This window comes from Grus americana, chromosome 19 (genome assembly GCF_028858705.1).
Source record: "Grus americana isolate bGruAme1 chromosome 19, bGruAme1.mat, whole genome shotgun sequence".
NCBI lineage: Eukaryota > Metazoa > Chordata > Aves > Gruiformes > Gruidae > Grus > Grus americana.
This window is the reverse complement of record NC_072870.1, coordinates 6406192-6420654: the sequence shown is the minus strand read 5'-3', so window position 1 is coordinate 6420654 and position 14463 is coordinate 6406192. Positions and strand designations below refer to the sequence as shown.

Sequence of the window (14463 nt, the reverse complement as noted above, 5' to 3'; positions counted from 1 at the left end):
TTCAGCGCACCCTTTGGGCTGGCACCCCACACCTCGGGGACCTTTGGTGACAGCGCGTTCTGTTGCTCCCCCAGGCCCTGGAGACTCCTGCTCTGCAGCTCCTGCGGCTCCCATGGAACACACCAGCTCTGCTCTGCCGTGGGAGAAGATGCCAACTCCTGGGAGTGTGCAGACTGCAGAGGCACGGGCACTGGTGAGTGGTGCAGCTGGTGGATGGGGTCCCCAGGGCCACGTGGCCACCACAGACATCTGGGACCTGGGACCAGGCGCAGGGCTGTGATCCGGGGAGGGAGGGAATGTGGCATGGGCTTGTCGTGCTCATCCTCTCCCTGCCCCTTGCAGTGCCCCTCGTTGCAGCCGGCCCAGACTCCAGCTCCCCCGGCGCAGGGACCCTCACGCAGCCCCTTGGCTGAGGAAGAAGAGGCCAGGATCTTCAAAGGACACCCCAACACCCCGCTGCCCTCCCAGCCCCCTTCCCAGGATCCTGCCGATCCTTGCTAATACAAGTTGGAATTTCACACGTGCGTTTGCTGATATTCCTGAGGGCAAGAGCCTCCACGGTGGCCCTGACCCTCCTGTTGGCGCCGTGATACGGCCCTTGGATTACTCTCCGTTATGTCAGGGTCACCCGGGTTCGCTGAGCTGGACACGACAAGGAAACCACAGCAGGGGAAGCACCGGCCATGGGGTTTGGAGTTTTAGATTCCATTTGGGTGCCCGGTGGGGACCGGCCGGAGCACAAGCTCCCACGACACCGACCCTTCGCCTGCTGCAAGGACCCCACCGGCCATGAGCCAGGCTGAGGCACGAAGCTCCGTGGCCAGAGCCCTGATGGCAATCCCAAGCGGGCAGCTGTGAAGCAAGGCCAGCAAGCTCCAGGCAGGGATTTGCTTTGCAACAGCCCCAGCAGCATCGCTGTGTCGGGGGACTGTTGAGCTGCTCTGCTGACGGACCGCCCAGCCCAGCTCAGCTGCCACGGCCACTAGCGCTGGCAGAAAGCCGCTCCCAGGTGTCAAATCCCAACTTGTCCCCAGTTTTGCCACAAATACCCCATCCCCCAGCTCAGAGGGGGGGGCGCAACAGCACCCTGTTCCCGCCGCTGCGCTCTGCCCTGCAGCACTTCTGCTGACCGCTCTGCCAGGACATGGCAACCTTCTAGGCGGAGATGTTCTGCCTGGGCATCCAAGTCCTGGACAGTTCAGTACACCCCTTTGCAGCCAACGCAGACCCCGCTCCCCCCGGCACAGGGACCCTCGCACAGCACTCTGGCTCCTGGCACTTTGGCTGAGGAAGGAGAGGCCAGGATCCTGAAGGACAATGTTGACAAATAACGGACCGTTGGCGGGGAGGATTATAAACACGCTCAACTGGGCTGTAGAAAAACACGTCTATCATGCTAATTTGTCTTTAGCCTTGTGTCTTGGGCAAGTAGAACATCTGTGTTTAGACTTGGAGGCACCCTATCGAACATGCTTGAGATTCCTGCCCTGCTACCAGAAAGATCAAAGCACAGTGGCAAGCTACGCCCGCGCGAATCCCTGGAATACCGGCAAAAACAGCAGGTTTGGTGATACTCTAGCACGGACCGAGCTCCACGGTGCCTGCATCCCCGCTTGCGTGTCTCTGCCTGGCTGCCGCTTCGGGGATCCCCCAGTTGGCGAGGTAACGAAAATAAATTTACTCTTTGCATCTCGACCCTGGTTTTGTGGTTGTTCCTGCGTTTTGCCTGTGCCGGCTCACACATCTGGCGTAGGCGGCAGGATCCAGGAACAGCTGTGCCATGGCCGACAAGAAAGTCGGGGACTGCTTTTAATAATCCTATTTGGATTAATAATCCTATTTGGATTAATAATCTTGTTCGAAAACCAGACGGCACTTGGAGAATGACTGTAGATTACAGAGAATTGACTCCCACCTCCCGTCCCCAACTGCCGTTACACTACCAGACACGGTTACTCTTACAGAAAAAATCAGCAAAAATTTACAACCCTGGAAGGTGGTGACAGATCTTGCTAATGCTTTCTTTTCGATAGCTATTGCTTCAGAACGCCAAGACCAGTTTGCCTTTACCTGGCAATAAAAGCAATATACTTTCCAAGCATTGCCTCAGGGATACACACACAGTCCCTCCATTTGCCACCCAACGATCGGCAGCTGATAGCACTAGGGTCAAGTACCCTCACTGTTTACCAATACACTGATGACCTATCGATTATGACAGAGTCACAGCAAGAAGTTGAAGTAACTGCCGAATCACTGAAAGCACGTTTACAGGACAGAGGCTGGGCAACTAATGCAAAGAAAATACAGAGCCCTAGTACTACCATACAATTCTTGGGAATAGTTTGGCGTAGACAGAGAATTACCAAATAAGGCAATAAGCTCATCAAAAAAAACATTCGCTTGAGTCACAAAATAACGGGTAGGTAGATCATACGACCTCTGCCAAAGCACAGGCTCAAGCTGTAAACGCACATGCAGCTTGTGGACGTCGATCGGCTCACACTGCCTGCGCGTGGGACATTGCTCACAATCAAACCCCTTTGCCATTACATTCCCAAGCTAATGGCTTGATTGAAAGAATGAACAAGGTGGTGAAGGAACAATTCAAAAACCTAACCCATACTAAAACTTTACAACATTGGAGGGCACATCTTATGAAAGCAGGGGGTTTTTGTTAAACTGCTGGAATAGTCATAAGCAAACACCCTGTGATCATACCCTAGATGTGAAGATTCATGTAACAACCGCAGAGAATGCCGTATGGTTCTGTACCCCAACTGCTCCTCTTAGTTTACATCCTCTGCTGATACCAGGTTCTTGAGTTCGAGTACGTCAGGTATCTTTGACAAATACCTGGGCCTTATCTAGAGGAGATAGATAGCATTGGAACGGTGTTATTGGTGTCGCAAACCCGACATCGAATTGAAGTTCAACCCGAAAAAGCGCGAGCCATAGCTCTTCAATCTGCGTGGGCAATTATCCCACACCAGGTCATCAAACCCAGAGTGGTTTAATGCTCTGACAGGACAAGTGGGACACCTGAGTCAAAGCATTATTGTAGGGAGACGTTTATTCCTTTTTCTACATGTGTTTATTGTGTGCCACCGTAAATTACCTTGCCCTACACCCTGCAAGCCCAAATGGACACCTCCAGCTTTGCCACCTGAGCGGAAGCGGTCTCTTGAGCGAAGGGGTTAAAAATGGGAAAATAACGAAAGATAGTCTGAGGAAGAAGAGGCCAGGATCCCTGAAGGACACCCTGACACCCAACAGCCCTCCCAGACCCTGTCCCAGAAACCTGCAGATCCTCGCTGAAGAAACAGCACCCCGGGTGAGGTTGCCCTCTCGGCTGCCAGGGCACACTCCTGATGGCTCCTATGGAGCCAGCTCTCCACCAGCACCCCCACATCCCTTAATGCAGGGCCGCTCTCCAGCCAGCCACTCCTCTCCCAATTTATACTTGAGCCCAGCATCAGTATTTTGATAAAGTTGACATTGGGTCTGTATTTTTCCTTTTCCTAGCACAAACTACTTCGTTTCACTGAAATAAGTTAAAAGGAATATTTTTTCTCGATGAAGAAGGCCGCAGTTCGAGAACTTTCTGGTGACTGAGGGAAGCGTCGTTACACGGCGGGTACGTTTCCTGCCGTTGCTCCTGGCCCCGCCTACTTCTCCTCAGCCGCTGGCGCGCGAGCCGCGAGCTCCCGGCGGGGGCGGGTCTCTCCGCTCCCCTGAGGTATCCCCGCTTCAGGACCCCCCCGTACACGGCGCTGGACCGCTCCGCTCCGAATCATGCCGGCACCGGAGCTGCTCGCCTCGGCATCAGGGGCAGGGTGACGGCGGGCAGCTCAGCCCCACTGGTAGCGGGGGAGCAGGCTGGCGGTGGGCTCAGCGAGGCGCCGGGCCGGGCAGCCCGCAGCTCGGGGGCCATTTGCTGTCCACCTCCGTGCCGTCGCCGGAGGTGCTGCATCTGCCGGCTGCGGGGCGCCTCGGTCAGCTGCCAGGGCCGGCGCTGCCCCTGAAGCTTCCGCTTCCCCCGCGGCAGCGAGGGAGGCTGCAGCTCCCATTTCTTCGGGGAGTTCAAGTGAGCGTGCCACCCCAGAGGGCGGGGGCCAGGGCAGAGGATCTGCCGCCTCCGTCCCGCAGGTCCTGCTGCACAGCCCGCACCCGCTGCACCGGTGGGTGCTTTCAGCAGCATGGCCAGACCCCCTGCCTCGTTTGCCTGGAGGCGGTGGTGGGGCGACCCACCTATGACACCCTGGTCTGCCCTGCCTGTGCCAGTGCCTGGTTCCACCGTCGCTGCATCCAGGTAGGCGCAACCTGCCCCGGACCCTGACGTGATCACCCCTGTCATCACCCAGATCTGGTGGGGGGACCAGGACCACCCCACCCCTGATGCTGATGCTGATGCTGATGCCATCTCTAACCTAGGGCCAGGCGCTGCGGTCTGCCCTGCACCATTTCCGCTGCCCGCTGTGCCGGGACATGGCAACCTTCCAGGTGGAGATGTTCCGCCTGGGCATCAAAATCCCCGACAGGTCGGTATGCTCCCCGCTGCCTCCCGCCCTCCCGCTCCGCAATGCCCCAGCTGGTCCCCTCCTGCCTCCCAGGGTGCCTGCGGGGTGATCCCCGACGCCCTTGGTACTGAGCGCTCCCCGGCTCCCGCGGGGATGCTGCCTGGGAGGAGGAGGATGGAGCCTTCACGGACCATTATGAGCGGCACGGCTCCTGCGATGCTGGCCTGTGCCTGTGCCTGGCAGGACGGGAGCAGGCGGAGGTGAATGGGTGAGTGCTGATGATCCCGCTCCCCAAAGCCCCAGCGAGGTGACGATGCCTTCATCTCCTCCTTTGGGCAGGGATGGAGGTCCCCTGGGATGCTGAGCCAGGCATGGCGCACGGTGCGTGCTGGCAGCTCAGCCTGGTATGTCAGCAAGGGAGCAGGGTGGAGGTGGGCTCAGCGCAGTCTTTGGGCTGGCACCCCACAGCTCGGGGGCCTTTGGTGACAGCGGGTTCTGTTGCTCCCCCAGGCCCTGGAGACTCCTGCTCTGCAGCTCCTGCAGCTCCCGCGGAACACACCAGCTCTGCTCTGCCGTGGGAGAAGATGCCAACCCTGGGAGTGTGCAGACTGCAGAGGCACGGGCACTGGTGAGTGGTGCAGCTGGTGGACGGGGTCCCCAGGGCCACGTGGCCACCACAGACATGTGGGACCTGGGACCAGGCGCAGGGCTGTGATCCAGGGAGGGAGGGAATGTGGCATGGGCTTGTCGTGCTCATCCTCTCCCTGCCCCTTGCTGTGCCCCTCGTTGCAGCCGGCCCAGACTCCAGCTCCCCCAGCGCAGGGACCCTCACGCAGCCCCTTGGCTGAGGAAGAAGAGGCCAGGATCTTCAAAGGACACCCCGCTGCCCTCCCAGCCCCCTTCCCAGGATCCTGCCGATCCTTGCTAATACAAGTTGGAATTTCACACGTGCGTTTGCTGATATTCCTGAGGGCAAGAGCCTCCACGGTGGCCCTGACCCTCCTGTTGGCGCCGTGATACGGCCCTTGGATTACTCTCCGTTATGTCAGGGTCACCCGGGTTCGCTGAGCTGGACACGACAAGGAAACCACAGCAGGGGAAGCACCGGCCATGGGGTTTGGAGTTTTAGATTCCATTTGGGTGCCCGGTGGGGACCGGCCGGAGCACAAGCTCCCACGACACCGACCCTTCGCCTGCTGCAAGGACCCCACCGGCCATGAGCCAGGCTGAGGCACGAAGCTCCGTGGCCAGAGCCCTGATGGCAATCCCAAGCGGGCAGCTGTGAAGCAAGGCCAGCAAGCTCCAGGCAGGGATTTGCTTTGCAACAGCCCCAGCAGCGTCGCTGTGTCGGGGGACTGTTGAGCTGCTCTGCTGACGGACCGCCCAGCCCAGCTCAGCTGCCACGGCCACTAGCACTGGCAGAAAACCACTCCCAGGTGTCAAATCCCAACTTATCCCCAGTTTTGCCACAAATACCCCATCCCCCAGCTCAGAGGGGGGGGTGCAACAGCACCCTGTTCCCGCCGCTGCGCTCTGCCCTGCAGCACTTCTGCTGACCGCTCTGCCAGGACATGGCAACCTTCTAGGCGGAGATGTTTTGCCTGGGCATCCAAGTCCTGGACAGTTCAGTACACCCCTTTGCAGCCAACGCAGACCCCGCTCCCCCCGGCACAGGGACCCTCGCACAGCACTCTGGCTCCTGGCACTTTGGCTGAGGAAGGAGAGGCCAGGATCCTGAAGGACAATGTTGACAAATAACGGACCGTTGGCGGGGAGGATTATAGACACGCTCAACTGGGCTGTAGAAAAACACGTCTATCATGCTAATTTGTCTTTAGCCTTGTGTCTTGGGCAAGTAGAACATCTGTGTTTAGACTTGGAGGCACCCTATCGAACATGCTTGAGATTCCTGCCCTGCTACCAGAAAGATCAAAGCACAGTGGCAAGCTACGCCCGCGCGAATCCCTGGAATACCGGCAAAAACAGCAGGTTTGGTGATACTCTAGCACGGACCGAGCTCCACGGTGCCTGCATCCCCGCTTGCGTGTCTCTGCCTGGCTGCCGCTTCGGGGATCCCCCCAGTTGGCGAGGTAACGAAAATAAATTTACTCTTTGCATCTCGACCCTGGTTTTGTGGTTGTTCCTGCGTTTTGCCTGTGCCGGCTCACACATCTGGCGTAGGCGGCAGGATCCAGGAACAGCTGTGCCATGGCCGACAAGAAAGTCGGGGACTGCTTTTAATAATCCTATTTGGATTAATAATCCTATTTGGATTAATAATCTTGTTCGAAAACCAGACGGCACTTGGAGAATGACTGTAGATTACAGAGAATTGACTCCCACCTCCCGTCCCCAACTGCCGTTACACTACCAGACACGGTTACTCTTACAGAAAAAATCAGCAAAAATTTACAACCCTGGAAGGTGGTGACAGATCTTGCTAATGCTTTCTTTTCGATAGCTGTTGCTTCAGAACGCCAAGACCAGTTTGCCTTTACCTGGCAATAAAAGCAATATACTTTCCAAGCATTGCCTCAGGGATACACACACAGTCCCTCCATTTGCCACCCAACGATCGGCAGCTGATAGCACTAGGGTCAAGTACCCTCACTGTTTACCAATAACTGATGACCTATCGATTATGACAGAGTCACAGCAAGAAGTTGAAGTAACTGCCGAATCACTGAAAGCACGTTTACAGGACAGAGGCTGGGCAACTAATGCAAAGAAAATACAGAGCCCTAGTACTACCATACAATTCTTGGGAATAGTTTGGCGTAGACAGAGAATTACCAAATAAGGCAATAAGCTCATCAAAAAAAACATTCGCTTGAGTCACAAAATAACGGGTAGGTAGATCATACGACCTCTGCCAAAGCACAGGCTCAAGCTGTAAACGCACATGCAGCTTGTGGACGTCGATCGGCTCACACTGCCTGCGCGTGGGACATTGCTCACAATCAAACCCCTTTGCCATTACATTCCCAAGCTAATGGCTTGATTGAAAGAATGAACAAGGTGGTGAAGGAACAATTCAAAAACCTAACCCATACTAAAACTTTACAACATTGGAGGGCACATCTTATGAAAGCAGGGGGTTTTTGTTAAACTGCTGGAATAGTCATAAGCAAACACCCTATGATCATACCCTAGATGTGAAGATTCATGTAACAACCGCAGAGAATGCCGTATGGTTCTGTACCCCAACTGCTCCTCTTAGTTTACATCCTCTGCTGATACCAGGTTCTTGAGTTCGAGTACGTCAGGTATCTTTGACAAATACCTGGGCCTTATCTAGAGGAGATAGATAGCATTGGAACGGTGTTATTGGTGTCGCAAACCCGACATCGAATTGAAGTTCAACCCGAAAAAGCGCGAGCCATAGCTCTTCAATCTGCGTGGGCAATTATCCCACACCAGGTCATCAAACCCAGAGTGGTTTAATGCTCTGACAGGACAAGTGGGACACCTGAGTCAAAGCATTATTGTAGGGAGACGTTTATTCCTTTTTCTACATGTGTTTATTGTGTGCCACCGTAAATTACCTTGCCCTACACCCTGCAAGCCCAAATGGACACCTCCAGCTTTGCCACCCGAGCGGAAGCGGTCTCTTGAGCGAAGGGGTTAAAAATGGGAAAATAACGAAAGATAGTCTGAGGAAGAAGAGGCCAGGATCCCTGAAGGACACCCTGACACCCAACAGCCCTCCCAGACCCTGTCCCAGAAACCTGCAGATCCTCACTGAAGAAACAGCACCCCGGGTGAGGTTGCCCTCTCGGCTGCCAGGGCACACTCCTGATGGCTCCTATGGAGCCAGCTCTCCACCAGCACCCCCACATCCCTTAATGCAGGGCCGCTCTCCAGCCAGCCACTCCTCTCCCAATTTATACTTGAGCCCAGCATCAGTATTTTGATAAAGTTGACATTGGGTCTGTATTTTTCCTTTTCCTAGCACAAACTACTTCGTTTCACTGAAATAAGTTAAAAGGAATATTTTTTCTCGATGAAGAAGGCCGCAGTTCGAGAACTTTCTGGTGACTGAGGGAAGCGTCGTTACACGGCGGGTACGTTTCCTGCCGTTGCTCCTGGCCCCGCCTACTTCTCCTCAGCCGCTGGCGCGCGAGCCGCGAGCTCCCGGCGGGGGCGGGTCTCTCCGCTCCCCCGAGGTATCCCCGCTTCAGGACCCCCCCCGTACACGGCGCTGGACCGCTCCGCTCCGAATCGTGCCGGCACCGGAGCTGCTCGCCTCGGCGTCAGGGGCAGGGTGACGGCGGGCAGCTCAGCCCCACTGGTAGCGGGGGAGCAGGCTGGCGGTGGGCTCAGCGAGGCGCCGGGCCGGGCAGCCCGCAGCTCGGGGGCCATTTGCTGTCCACCTCCGTGCCGTCGCCGGAGGTGCTGCATCTGCCGGCTGCGGGGCGCCTCGGTCAGCTGCCAGGGCCGGCGCTGCCCCTGAAGCTTCCGCTTCCCCCGCGGCAGCGAGGGAGGCTGCAGCTCCCATTTCTTCGGGGAGTTCAAGTGAGCGTGCCACCCCAGAGGGCGGGGGCCAGGGCAGAGGATCTGCCGCCTCCGCCCCGCAGGTCCTGCTGCACAGCCCGCACCCGCTGCACCGGTGGGTGCTTTCAGCAGCATGGCCAGACCCCCTGCCTCGTTTGCCTGGAGGCGGTGGCGGGGCGACCCACCTATGACACCCTGGTCTGCCCTGCCTGTGCCAGCGCCTGGTTCCACCGTCGCTGCATCCAGGTAGGCGCAACCTGCCCCGGACCCTGACGTGATCACCCCTGTCATCACCCAGCTCTGGTGACCACCCCACCCCTGATGCTGATGCTGATGCTGATGCCATCTCTAACCTAGGGCCAGGCGCTGTGGTCTGCCCTGCACTACTTCTGCTGCCCGCTGTGCCGGGACATGGCAACCTTCCAGGCGGAGATGTTCCGCCTGGGCATCAAAATCCCCGACAGGTCGGTATGCTCCCCGCTGCCTCCCGCCCTCCCGCTCCGCAATGCCCCAGCTGGTCCCCTCCTGCCTCCCAGGGTGCCTGCGGGGTGATCCCCGACGCCCTTGGTACTGAGCGCTCCCCGGCTCCCGCAGGGATGCTGCCTGGGAGGAGGAGGATGGAGCCTTCACGGAACATCATGAGCGGCACAGCTCCTGCGATGCTGGCCTGTGCCTGTGCCCGGCAGGAGGGGAGCAGGCGGAGGTGAATGGGTGAGTGCTGATGATCCCGCTCCCCAAAGCCCCAGCGAGGTGACGATGCCTTCGTCTCCTCCTTTGGGCAGGGATGGAGGTCCCCTGGGATGCTGAGCCAGGCATGGCGCATGGTGCATGCCAACAGCTCAGCCTGGGATGTCAGCAAGGGAGCAGGGTGGAGGTGGGCTCAGCGCAGCAGCGGAGTTGGCACCCCACAGCTCGGGGGCCTTTGGTGACAGCGGGTTCTGTTGCTCCCCCAGGCCCTGGAGACTCCTGCTCTGCAGCTCCTGCGGCTCCCGCGGAACACACCAGCTCTGCTCTGCCGTGGGAGAAGATGCCAACTCCTGGGAGTGTGCAGACTGCAGAGGCATGGGCGCTAGTGAGTGGTGCAGCTGGTGGACAGGGTCCCCAGGGCCACGTGGCCACCACAGACATCTGGGACCTGGGACCAGGCGCAGGGCTGTGATCCAGGGAGGGAGGGAATGTGGCACGGGCTTGTCGTGCTCGTCCTCTCCCTGCCCCTTGCAGTGACCTCTGTTGAACCCGGCTCAGACCCCAACCCCCCAGGCCAGAGGGGATTTTGGCCGGTGCCCGGCTGTGCAAGCAGAGGCCCCTGCACCGTGGGAACGTCCTCCGGCCTCTCCCCCATCCCGCTCCCAGCATTACCCCAAACCGCTACCCCGGAGCGGTGCTGAGGGGGACAGCGCTGACGTCCCCTGCCGGTGTGCGGACTCTGCTGGTGGGAAGACTGTGACCCCGAGGTCTTTGGGCAGCTGTGCCATCAGCATGGGCTCTGCATCCATGAGAACTGCCTGGTGAGTCCCTGCGCCTCAACACCCCCTGGTGCCCAAATACTCCCGGTCCCCAGCCCCGCACCGCCGGTAGACCCTGGCACGTGCCCTCTGTTCCCCTCTCCACCCAGCACATCCCCATGAGGTGACACCAGCAGCTCACCACCTGGGGCTGCCAGTGCCAGCTCCTATTTGGGGAAGGGCCTGGCAGCACCTGCAGTACCAACAGGAGGGTTGGGGTCACTGTGGAGGCTCCTGCCCTGCTGGGCTCAGGCACACCAGCAAACACACATGTGAAGTTCCAACTTTTATTAGTGAGGGTCTGCAGGATTCTGGGACAGGGGCTGGGAGGGCAGTGGGGTGCTGGGGTGTCCTTTGAGGATGCTGGCCTCTTCTTCCTCAGCCAAAGTGCCAGGAGCTGGGGTGCTGTGCGAGGGTCCCTGCGCTGAGGGAGCTGGAGTCTGGGCCGACTGCAGCAGGGGGCACTGCAAGAGCCGGGGAAAGGATGAGCACAACAAGCCCATGCCACGTTCCCTCCCTCCCCGGATCACAGCCCTGCGCCTGTCCCCAGGTCCCAGATACAGGGAAGATGATGACCTGGCGTGGGGATGTTTGTGACCCGGCTCCGCACATGCAAGGCTACGTTTGTGATGGCGCGTGCATGCGGTGCCGTGTCACAAACACCCCGGGCTGCATAAATACCCCCGTGCCACCGCCCCCTGCTCAGTGGCGCTTTTGCCACAGACACTGGAGGATCAGGACGGTCTTTGACCACACCGACGTCCCCACACCAAGTCATCTCCTTCACTGCAGCCACTTGTAGTGATGGAGCTGAGGTCACAGCACCGCAAGATGGGGGAGTCCCCCACCGTGCCGCCGGAGGAGCAGGCAGGACCCTCTGGTGTGCCTCCCCCACGCAAAAAGAAGCGTCAGGCCCCCAAGGAGGAAGGTAAGCGCAGAAAATCCCTCCGGGCACCTGCCAGAGCGGATTTTCGCCGGTGCCCGGCTGGGCAAGCAGAGGCCCCTGCGCCATGGGAAGGTGCTCCAGCCTCTCTCCGATCCTGTTCCCGGCATTACCCCAAACTGCCACCCCGGTGTGGTGGTGAGGGTAACGGTGCCACTGTCCCCCAGCAGTGTGCGGGCTGTGCCGACGGGGAGACTGTGACCCCGAGATCTTCGGGCAGCTGTGCCGTCAGAATAGGCTCCTCATCCATGAGAACTGCCTGGTGAGTCCCCGGGGCTCGACAGTCCCCAGTCCCCAAACAACCCTGGTCCCCAGCCCTCCACTGCCAGCAGCCCCTGGCACGCGCCCTCTGTTCCCCACTTGCAGTACCACGCCAGCAGACTGATGCAGAGAGGGGCCGATGAAGAGGGCTTCTATGGCTTCCTCTTCCCTGACATCCGGCAGGAGCTGAAGCGGGTGGCACAAAAGGTGAGGCTGGGGATACGTGTCCCCACCGTGGTCCCCACGCCCCATCTCCGGTGCTGCACAGGGCAGCAAGCCCCCAGGGATCCTCTGACAGCCGGCTGCAAGCAACCCCCGCCCCAGATCCTCCTTCATCCACAAAGCCCCATTTCTGCAGAAATGGGGGACTTGGAGAGGATCGGTGGCATTATCAGGGGCCCGGCGTCACAAGCCAGGCAGCCCACCGACATGTGGCGGGCTGTGCTGGGTGAGGGCAAACCAGGATCCCCGGTCTGTGGCACTGACACCTTCCACCTCCATGCCGTCCCCAGAGGTGCTGCATCTGCCGGCTGCAGGGTGCCTCGGTCACCTGCAAGAGCCGGCGCTGCCGACGAACGTTCCACTTCCCCTGCGGAAGCGAGCGAGGCTGCATCTCCCAGTTCTTTGGGGAGTTCAAGTGAGTGTAGCCGCCCCATGGTGCTGGTTCCGGGGCTAGGGCAAAGGAGGGCTGGGGCTGAACTTTCATTTCTGTCCCACAGGTCCTTCTGCTGGAAGCACCGGCCGGTGCAGCGGGTGCGGGCGGTGCAGCATGGCCAGACCCCCTGCCTCATTTGCCTGGAGGCAGTGGCGGGGCGACCCACCTATGACACCCTGGTCTGCCCTGCCTGTGCCAGCGCCTGGTTCCACCGTCGCTGCATCCAGGTAGGCGCAACCTGCCCCGGACCCTGACGTGATCACCCCTGTCATCACCCAGATCTGGTGGGGGGACCAGGACCACCCCACCCCTGATGCTGATGCCATCTCTAACCTAGGGCCAGGCGCTGCGGTCTGCCCTGCACTACTTCTGCTGCCCGCTATGCCGGGACATGGCAACCTTCCAGGCGGAGATGTTCCGCCTGGGCATCAAAATCCCCGACAGGTCGGTATGCTCCCCGCTGCCTCCCGCCCTCCCGCTCCACGATGCCCCAGCTGGTCCCCTCCGGCCTCCCAGGGTGCCTGCGGGGTGATCCCCGACGCCCTTGGTACTGAGCGCTCCCCGGCTCCCGCAGGGATGCTGCCTGGGAGGAGGAGGATGGAGCCTTCGCGGAACATTATGAGCGGCACAGCTCCTGCGATGCTGGCCTGTGCCTGTGCCCGGCAGGACGGGAGCAGGCGGAGGTGAATGGGTGAGTGCTGATGATCCCGCTCCCCAAAGCCCCAGCGAGGTGACGATGCCTTCGTCTCCTCCTTTGGGCAGGGATGGAGGTCCCCTGGGATGCTGAGCCAGGCATGGCGCATGGTGCATGCCAACAGCTCAGCCTGGGATGTCAGCAAGGGAGCAGGGTGGAGGTGGGCTCAGCGCAGCAGCGGAGTTGGCACCCCACAGCTCGGGGGCCTTTGGTGACAGCGGGTTCTGTTGCTCCCCCAGGCCCTGGAGACTCCTGCTCTGCAGCTCCTGCGGCTCCCGCGGAACACACCAGCTCTGCTCTGCCGTGGGAGAAGATGCCAACTCCTGGGAGTGTGCAGACTGCAGAGGCATGGGCACTGGTGAGTGGTGCAGCTGGTGGACAGGGTCCCCAGGGCCACGTGGCCACCACAGACATCTGGGACCTGGGACCAGGCGCAGGGCTGTGATCCGGGGAGGGAGGGAATGTGGCACGGGCTTGTCGTGCTCATCCTCTCCCTGCCCCTTGCAGTGCCCCTCGTTGCAGCCGGCCCAGACTCCAGCTCCCCCGGCGCAGGGACCCTCACGCAGCCCCTTGGCTGAGGAAGAAGAGGCCAGGATCTTCAAAGGACACCCCGCTGCCCTCCCAGCCCCCTTCCCAGGATCCTGCCGATCCTTGCTAATACAAGTTGGAATTTCACACGTGCGTTTGCTGATATTCCTGAGGGCAAGAGCCTCCACGGTGGCCCTGACCCTCCTGTTGGCGCCGTGATACGGCCCGTGGATTACTCTCCGTTATGTCAGGGTCACCCGGGTTCGCTGAGCTGGACACGACAAGGAAACCACAGCAGGGAAAGCACCGGCCATGGGGTTTGGAGTTTTAGATTCCATTTGGGTGCCCGGTGGGGACCGGCCGGAGCACAAGCTCCCACGACACCGACCCTTCGCCTGCTGCAAGGACCCCACCGGCCATGAGCCAGGCTGAGGCACGAAGCTCCGTGGCCAGAGCCCTGATGGCAATCCCAAGCGGGCAGCTGTGAAGCAAGGCCAGCAAGCTCCAGGCAGGGATTTGCTTTGCAACAGCCCCAGCAGCGTCGCTGTGTCGGGGGACTGTTGAGCTGCTCTGCTGACGGACCGCCCAGCCCAGCTCAGCTGCCACGGCCACTAGCGCTGGCAGAAAACCGCTCCCAGGTGTCAAATCCCAACTTGTCCCCAGTTTTGCCACAAATACCCCATCCCCCAGCTCAGAGGGGGGGGTGCAACAGCACCCTGTTCCCGCCGCTGCGCTCTGCCCTGCAGCACTTCTGCTGACCGCTCTGCCAGGACATGGCAACCTTCTAGGCGGAGATGTTCTGCCTGGGCATCCAAGTCCTGGACAGTTCAGTACACCCCTTTGCAGCCAACGCAGACCCCGCT

At 59.7% G+C, this 14463-nt stretch overlaps 1 protein-coding gene across 1 annotated transcript; it reads left to right on the top strand.

The window, feature by feature from the left end:
* The first annotated feature begins 138 nt into the window (after positions 1 to 138).
* On the top strand, positions 139 to 14264 carry LOC129215063 (PHD finger protein 7-like). Its single transcript, XM_054847628.1, has 11 exons — positions 139 to 193; positions 10236 to 10522; positions 11312 to 11447; positions 11633 to 11724; positions 11829 to 11930; positions 12236 to 12360; positions 12443 to 12605; positions 12716 to 12822; positions 12953 to 13069; positions 13312 to 13430; positions 13580 to 14264. Exons 3-11 carry the CDS (start codon positions 11324 to 11326, stop codon positions 13648 to 13650), a joined length of 1020 nt encoding a protein of 339 aa, XP_054703603.1. The 5' UTR covers positions 139 to 193; positions 10236 to 10522; positions 11312 to 11323; the 3' UTR covers positions 13651 to 14264.
* Positions 14265 to 14463: the final 199 nt, after the last annotated feature.

Excerpts from the sequence above, each read along its gene's own strand:
- LOC129215063 (XM_054847628.1), top strand. The coding sequence starts at position 11,324 with ATGGAGCTGAGGTCACAGCACCGCAAGATGGGGGAGTCCCCCACCGTG. Across the intron at positions 12,606-12,715 it reads TCCACCGTCGCTGCATCCAG|GGCCAGGCGCTGCGGTCTGC; the intron begins GTAGGCGCAACC and ends TCTCTAACCTAG. Across the intron at positions 13,070-13,311 it reads GAGCAGGCGGAGGTGAATGG|GCCCTGGAGACTCCTGCTCT; the intron begins GTGAGTGCTGAT and ends TTGCTCCCCCAG.